This window comes from Amborella trichopoda, chromosome 9 (genome assembly GCF_054954075.1).
Source record: "Amborella trichopoda isolate Santa Cruz 75 chromosome 9, AtrichopodaSantaCruz75HAP2 v2.0, whole genome shotgun sequence".
Classification (NCBI taxonomy): Eukaryota; Viridiplantae; Streptophyta; class Magnoliopsida; order Amborellales; family Amborellaceae; genus Amborella; species Amborella trichopoda.
Genome location: NC_142344.1, coordinates 2,487,063 through 2,495,790, shown reverse-complemented (window position 1 = coordinate 2,495,790; position 8,728 = coordinate 2,487,063). Strand labels below are relative to the sequence as shown.

At 34.5% G+C, this 8,728-nt stretch overlaps 1 protein-coding gene across 1 annotated transcript; it reads right to left on the bottom strand.

The window, feature by feature from the left end:
• Window positions 1-3,024: 3,024 nt before the first annotated feature.
• On the bottom strand, window positions 3,025-8,343 carry UNG (uracil dna glycosylase). Its single transcript, XM_006847859.4, has 7 exons — window positions 8,032-8,343; window positions 7,387-7,607; window positions 6,557-6,715; window positions 5,510-5,540; window positions 4,800-4,935; window positions 4,103-4,186; window positions 3,025-3,426 (listed from the first exon to the last, which is right to left on the bottom strand). The coding sequence occupies exons 1-7, from the start codon at window positions 8,264-8,266 to the stop codon at window positions 3,360-3,362; spliced, it is 933 nt and encodes a 310-aa protein (XP_006847922.2). The 5' UTR covers window positions 8,267-8,343; the 3' UTR covers window positions 3,025-3,359.
• Window positions 8,344-8,728: the final 385 nt, after the last annotated feature.

Below are 8,728 nucleotides of genomic sequence, written 5' to 3'. Positions count from 1 at the left end.
CAGAAAATTACCTACCGATATTATGAATTACTACTTCTCTGGATTTTAAGTTGAAACTCAAAATTTCTTTTTCCTTTTTCTTTTTCTTTTTCTTTTTTAAATTCAGCCACTGCCGAGTGCAAAATAAGAACGAAAATAATTGAGAAGAGGTTTGGTTTCTACGGCAAATTTTCAAAGAAGTATTTTTGAATGTTAGAAACTGTTTTCATCCTCAACTACAACATTCAAAGCTCCAAATATGATACAGGTTGAGTGAATCTATTGGCCGTTTTGGTAAGTAGAAATCTATTACGTGACAATAGATTACAAAACTTCTCTCGTGAGCACAGAACGAACGGAACAAAAAGGATCATAAGTTCCAAAAAAAAAAATATGACATTTACAGTAAATAGTAAGAAAATAGGAAAGATATTACCCGATATTATCGAAAATTTCCTCAAAAATATACGAGGTAAAAAATCTATTAATGGGTAATCTTTGGAAATATTTTACATGCATCTCTCTCCCCTATCCCCGCTTAAAATAAACATTTCTCTCTCTCAAGTATATGCTATACCTTATAATTATTAAGTTAAGTTGAAAGTGAAAATAGAGGATACGAAAAGAGAAATTTAAATTGATTTGAACAGTTGTATGAGTACAATTTGATGAGCGACAATTTCTACTCCAATTATAATAAAAAAATTTCTACATCCCTCTATCCCAATTTGGGTTGTAGCCCGTCATCAGCTCTTGTATAAAAACATAAATAATAAAAATAATAATTGGTAATCGATCATAAATTATACAACACAATCATAATAAAAAATTTCACACAACATAATCCAATGCTTCAAAATTTTCTACGGCTATTACCAAAACTTCTAGTTTACTATTCAAACTTTTTCCTATTTTTTAACTTGTACCATAAAGATTTTGATTTTGGTATCATATATTTATTGCTTATTTGAAAGTATATATATAGAGAAATTTGAAAGACTTATATAAAAAGTAAATAAAAATAAAGCTTATCACAATAAAATCATGTTATTCCAATGATTTATCATGTTGAAACTAAAGTCTAACCATGTTTGCCAAACATAGCCATATTTTTCACATTTGAATGGTAATGTATTTCTCATATTTCTTCCAAAGCCAAACATTAGCAATGTATTTCCCAAGTTGCATCTAAATACTATTCAAACAATACCAATTCATTTGCAGGTAATATATTATACCTACAGTATATTTCGCAAACAATATATTTCCAGGTATCCAAACAGCCCCTTAAAAATCTTACAAGTCGACAATTGAGATAATACGTTACAAGATGCACTATTTTAAATTATTTTTTCATATCTATAAGGTTTTCAGAATAACTTTTTTTTTATGGATTTTTTGAGCCGCGCCATATTTTTTACAATATTAGATTCATACTTTATATAAATTTTTTCCATAAAGCAAATACCTTATGAGTACACAAACCAGGCACTCCTAGCAAATCAAAACTCAAAAAAATGAATCTATGTATTATAAATTTTTTGTTACGGACAAAGTTGTAAAAATTTGACACACATGTACCCTTCATCAGGTGCACTAAATAAAAAGAATAATAGATATATATGAAATATGTTCGCAAAAATTTGTTCAGCCATACATGTATAGCTCATTTAAGTGCTCTAAATAAAAAAATAAAGATATGCACTAAACATGTTGACAATACATGTATAGCTCATTTAAGTGCTCTAAATAAAAAAATAAAGATATGCACGAAACAGGTTGACAAATTTTTGTTCAGTTGTTTTCAATTAATGTTGACCATCTAGGTCACCTCCTACCCATGCTGCCCATTGTTCTCTTGGCATGTTGGCTCATGAAACATTTTCCTAATAATGGTAATGGCAAACTACCGTTCAAAAAAAAAAGGGTAATGGCAAACTTAATCAAAGAATCATGCGAAACTTGAGATGTAATTTATTTTTAAGCTTGAAATATATAAAGCATTCATGAAGAATTAATGCTCCAATAGAAGAAAATGAAATTCTGCCTGTAACGTTTTAGATTTACCAATTCAAAAAGGTTTATGGCTAAGTTTCGAAATTTCAGTTGTAGTATATATAATTTTTTTTTTTAGCATTAAAATTTCAGCGGTAATAACTCGTAAATGTATTAAAATTTACACATAATACCAATAAAAATCCCCAGATTTCCTCCGATAAAGGAGACATAAGATTATCATCATCATAAAAGCTTTTTCCCAACGAATTTTATTCCACCATTCTACTCTATCACATATTATACTATCAATGAGGCTATAAATCCCCATATAGTTTATCATTATTTCTAACTATCTTTTTAAACCTACCTCTTGTCTTTTTTTAACCTTCCACTTGAACTAACTCGAACCTCTTAATAGATAGCCTACATTGCCATTGCACATAACCAGTCCACCTAAATCTCATCTTACCGCCTTTATCACTTATTGGTCCCTCACCTTAAGTGAGAGACACATAGGACCAGCTTATTCAAAATTCAAATAAAGGAAATAATAATGAAACTGGTCACTCCAGCATTTCCATTAACTCTCTAGCTCTAAAACTTTCCTATTCATGCATGAAATAACACGCCCTAGAAAAGGTCAATGAAAGCTCCCAATTCCAATGGAACCAGCCAACTTACTGTGACCAAATGAGAACTAGCTGCAAAACAAGATCGAAAAAACAAAAAACAAATGTTACATACAAAACCTCATAAAACGCTTGGTTGAGAATGGAAGATGATCTGTAAATACACTTGAAAATAAATTATCCATCAAATAAAATTATAGCTTCTTCCACCATTCATCAATAAGGTGCATCAGATGGTAAAAGCTATTCCAATTAGGGCTGCTAACATGGTCAAGTTGATCCGGTGGGGGTTGGTCGACCCAATGACTCACCGACTCGAACCAAAGAGCATGCATCTTGAAAAAGGACCCAACAGGTCCCCTCTAGTTTCAATAGATCCAGATGCAATGGGGTCTAAGTCCAACATGGACCTTTCTGATTCGGATCAACCCAACTGAGATATATAAATTAACAAAATTGCCCAAGCATTCTTGATTTGCCAAAAACTGCCAAACAGTCTTGGAAGCCTAATTTATACATCAAAAGTGCCGACAAGCCTTGGCTTGCCTATTCATATCTGAACCTAGGGCAAAGACTGCTATATTACATATAAATTAACAAAATTGCCCAAGCATTCTTTCTTGATTTGCCAGAATTCTTCTTCCAGTACATGCTGGTTTTCCATCTCCACAAAATCCCAAATTCTTCAGGTGTAAGCTCTAACCTTTAAGATATAGAGCGTACTGGTCACTTAATGGGATGACTCATGCACAACTACAGTTGCCAATCAATTGGGGAAACCCCTGCTTTTTCCAATATCAGATTCGTCTGAGAAAAATGCCTGTTGCAATAATCAAAAGTTCAAAACCCATGGATGTTTAGATGAAAATTAGAGCTTCGGTAGTCAATTCGCAACAAACAATTACATAACTAGTGCTCTCTCTCTCTCTCTCTCTCTCTCTCTCTCTCTCTCTCTCTCAAAATGAGCCTTGCATTCACTTCGATATGATTGAGCTTGTTGCTCTAGTGGGATGCTAGAAACACTAGCCATTAGAAGATCAAATAGTTCCTCAGGTTGCTTTCCTACTGCCAATATTGTCAAATGGAAAATTATTTCATGCAACGGGGACCGCATTTCTACATTTGTGGTCCTCGAGGTATAAAGCATCCATCTTAAAGATGGATGCCAATAGGTGGTCTATCTAAAAGCAATTGAAACTACCGGTCCAAATGTTTTTTTAATAGAATTATTATTTAACTTTTAAAATTTATTTATTTTTTTATATACATGATATCCATGTTAGAGATTTTACATGTCCTTAAAAATTAGGTCCAAAAATCCATCTCAAAAATAGATTTTTAAGAGGTGACTCATTTCTACATGGACTCATAGACCAAATCTATATAATTTCAGCCAAAGAAGGCAACGACTTACATTTCAGGCCAAGACTGCTAAAAATGGCAATTCTATTAATGGTTTATTAAGGCACCTCATATAGAAGTTGTTAGTAAAATACCTGCATCCAAAGAAGCCTTTGTGTGCAGAAAGACCAGATGGATGAGCTGATCTCAAGACATGGTGCTTCGAGGCATCGATTAACCTGAGGAGACAAGGCAAATATATTTTTATGTAGAAAAGAGTAACTTAAGCTTGAATAATAGACAAGTGGAACTGCAAAATGTCAAAGAAACCCCCATTCTATTTCCATGATAGAACCACCATACCAACAAAATTATGAAACTCTCTATATTCTCGGTAACATAATAAAACAGAGCACCTTACTGAATAACCTAACCTAACCTTAAATCATACATGCCTAAATATAAAAGCACTCTAGCAAGAAAACAGCGTGATCATACACCAACACCAGAGAACTCTACTGGATTTCAGTATTTAGAAGGGAAAAAAAAAAAAAAATATATATATATATATATATATATATATATATATATATTAAATGAGCTTTTCAGAAATGAAGACATCTTTTTATTGTTTCAGGACTATTTAGATCAACTAAGAAAGGAGGGCCACAATAAGGAATGGTCAACACGCAGTTCAAGAAAACTAACAGCCTCTACATAAAGAATGCCATATGTTTAGACATAAAAACAACATTAAATATCCAAGGAATATGTGTCAGGACTACTCAACAGATCATCTACTTTGAAATATAGACATAATCCATTGAAGATAAATGTCAATTATAGATTTACCTGGCCTTTTCTTGAGCCGAGTTGCCCCATAAGAGGAAAACAACTCCAGTTTTCTTATGTGAAATTGCTCGAATGACGGCATCAGTAAATAGCTCCCAACCTCTTTTTGCATGGGAGTTGGCTTGATGATGTTTCACTGCAAAAAGAAAAAGTCAGGAACAACCATATAAGGATCCACCATTTGACAAATACTAAAAGAATTCCTCTCTACAAGCTGAATAGATTGAGAGACAGCATTCAGAAAATATCAAATGCAGCAATAGCAGATGATGCATATTAAGCAGCTGATCCGTTATTACAATGCCCATTTTGGAAGAGCCAGTCATCTAAGGTATCAACTCCACTAAGATACCAACTATTCAATGAGTGAAAAAAGGGGCATTTTACAGAAATTTTACAACAATCCATTTCCAAATATATGGCTATGATGCTTGCATACTTGTACCACACTCAAGTGTTGATTAGACAACATATATTTCTCCTTGAATGCTAGAATGTTTTCAGTAAATATGTACCACTTCCAATAGGCAAACATATTGCAGCACTTAAAAGTCTATGAAAGATTAGCATTAGTGTATGCATTCAAGGACTCACTCAAAAGCAATTAAGACACCCAAGACACCTTCACAATATCCATACGCCTAAATATGCATTACGACCATGGCAAGAAATAGAATGACAGTCATCAAGGGCTGTAGAAAGAAACGCACCAGTCAAAACAGCGTTGAGCAAAAGAACACCCTGAAACAAAGCATATTACATAAGATAGTTCCCAAGAAAATGCAACCTAATTCAGTAACAATACATCACAAGGCATTTAAGGATAATGAGCTAATAAATGAAGTACTAATTCGTGACAATTCACCGCCATGAGGAACATGAACTCAAAGCTTTTGGGACCACGAGGAAAGTCAAGGATAAATACATAAAACATTGACACAGGATCAGTATAGAATGTTGATAAGTACTAATTCGGGCATCAACTTCCTGGACTGCCATTCAATAATGTTAGGGAAAAAGCATTTCATTTGGCATTCCAGAAAGCTAGTACCAGGGAGTTGGGGGTTTTCAAGCTTTTGACTCTGCGTTTTCACAGGTGTATGCCTACTGCACTCGACCAAGCTTTCAAGCCCTCAACGAAAAAGCTTGAATTCTAAACAAAACACAAACAACCGAAAAACAGATGTTACCATGCCAACCACCAATTCTTGCATTATAGGGCAGCTCAGTCAAGGGTAAAAGCACCTTTTTATCACACTCAAGTTTCATACAAGAAAAAAAAAGCACCTTTTTATCACACTCAAGTTTCATATGAGAAAAAAAAAGCACCTTTTTATCAATCATACTCAAGTTTCATATGAGAAAACCTAGAGTCTAGGAAAATTTCTACCCCTCAGATGTGCACAGTTGGTCCATCATTCTTACCATAAGACATCACCCAAGATCACAATATGGAAGTCCACATTTTACTAATGGTTTACTAACTTTATAATTATGTAACCACTTTATAGACAGTTTAGTTTGAACAATGAAGTGAGAAGACAATCTTCAAGGTTTCCAGCATTCATAAATAAATATTTAAAATCAAATTATTAGAAATCAAAAACAAGGGTTAATATTGCAACTACTAGAGTCTAACAAAGGTCATCATTATGTATAAAAAGAATGAGCTTCGAACAAAACATGATTTGTCATAAAGAAGTTCAATATTAATAACACCATGTGAATTACTTAAGAGATCATGAGCACAAGCCTACCTGTACAGCCCATCGCTCAAGATTTCCATGAGATGGAATAGAGCAGCCCACATCTTGTTGAAGTTCCTTGAAGATATTGACTAAACTCGATGGAATCTTGACCCCTTGTGGCACTGAAAATGAAAGGCCCATTGCTTGCCCTGGTCCATGGTAGGGATCCTAAGAGAAAATCAAGCAAACTTTTGTTAATAATGACAAGGAGCAAGAAACAAAGATGTAACGTGTAACGTGAAGACAAATACAAACAATATGCGAATTATTTCAAACTGAAGTCTTAGGCATATGAAAATCAACAGAACACCAGAACAAGATATAAACAAAGAATCAACAGAAGTGCGTACAGAGGGATCCTCACAATGAATAGACCCAAATCCCACAATCAGGTTGAGTGACATTAACATATCTTCTTTATATAACCAATTTTCTGACCTCAACAACCAAAACCAATGCCCAATTTCAAGTCATACAACTAGACATCAGTAACATAACAGCATCATCATCTTACATAGGAACTGCAAGACTGGTTGCAAATGCTAAAAAAATGAGACATGAGTCCACATTAAATAACTTGCCATAATCTTGAACAGCAGTGTCTGTAAAAGAACATCAATTAATTATGGTCTACTTCATGGCATAATTCAGTCTAAATAGTTTAAACTAATCAAAATGTGTGGTATTGCTCTTGGATAGACATAAAAAAGCAAAAGGAAATCTTAAACCATGTCAATAAACAAACCTCATTGACAATAACATTCCGACATTCATAATCCAACTATAAACAAAAACAACCTGACATCAATCATAACAAACCCATGAGGACCAAAGAATACCTGACCAAGAATTACAACGTTCACCCTATCAAAAGGGGTCGAGTTCAAAGCATTGAAAATAAGAAATGGCGGTGGATAGATAGGTGTGCTTCCCCTTGCCTCTCGCCCCACAAACTCGCATAGATTCTTCATGTAGGGTTTCCCAAGCTCACCAGGGAGAGCTTCTAACCATGTTTTCTCCACCAAAAGCTCTTCTAACTTTACAAATGTGAGCCCCTCAGCTGATACAGCATATGAATAACCAATGATAAACATAATTTTTAAACAAAAATCATACTAAAACCGGGATGTTTTTCAGAGAATGGCTCAAGCTTTCCCAAACTGTAAAGCTAATTTAGGAGAACCTTAAAAAAATGCCCAAAACACTAAGACATTTATTACCCATCAACAGTTATCACCCATCAACATGAGAAACACCGAGAATTTATCAACTTTCAACGAGAATTCTTAAGCAGAGAAAGCTAGTTTTACATTCTTAAATCAGTTCGAAGATATATTCAAAGAGCTTTTTAAGATTATTTTTCACCCATTTCTGCCAAATTTCATGAATTTTCCCCAAATGTAGATTTTCAAGAAAGGTCGATTTCTTACACTGTGTAGCAGATGAAAAACTAAGGATAGAGAAAATGGAGAATAATCATATACCTCTGGCTTTCGAGACTCTTTCATTGCAAATGCGCAAGTTTCTCTTTGCAAGGGCAAAACACCGGTTGATTTCGATCCTCGATTTCTCATCAGGGGTGAGATTTGAAGAGGAATCCTTGTTGTAAGAGTTGCAGACGGTTGAAAGAGAAGACGGAGGGTTTAGGGTTTCTACGGGTGGGAGAGGTTTAAGGCGCTTTGCAGGTGGGAAGAACTCTGTTAGGGTTTTGGAGGCCATCAGGTTCTCCCTCTGCCAAAGCGAATCTCTCTTTCTCACTATTTTCACCAGAGAAGTGAAGCTCGCTCTTGCCCTCTAAAAATGACGACCAGGTGTGGGTCCGGAGCTCATACACGAGCTTTTCGCGCGTCATGGCCGTCTTTCTATTTCCGATTCGGGAAGTTCGTACGATACGAAATTTCGGGCCGAATTTCGGCTTTGAACTTCGGAAGCGTGTCATTAGTAAAACATATTAAATCCCAACATATTACCAAGGCCATTCACCTTTAATGCAACGAGGTCACAATTCTTACTTACATAAGCATTTAATGTGAAATTGGATAGCTTTAATGTGTCACGAAAAAAAAAATTATACTTTGAGCTTCGTCAATACAATAAATATAGCCACCGAATTTGACATTTAATGGTCAAGATTAATTATAACCCCCTTGTACCAAATATAAAAATCTCATTGTATACTTT

Excerpts from the sequence above, each read along its gene's own strand:
- UNG (XM_006847859.4), bottom strand. The coding sequence starts at position 8,266 with ATGGCCTCCAAAACCCTAACAGAGTTCTTCCCACCTGCAAAGCGCCTT. Across the intron at positions 6,716-7,386 it reads ACGTTGTAATTCTTGGTCAG|GATCCCTACCATGGACCAGG; the intron begins GTATTCTTTGGT and ends ATTTTCTCTTAG. Across the intron at positions 5,541-6,556 it reads TTGAGCGATGGGCTGTACAG|GGTGTTCTTTTGCTCAACGC; the intron begins GTAGGCTTGTGC and ends GCTTTGTTTCAG.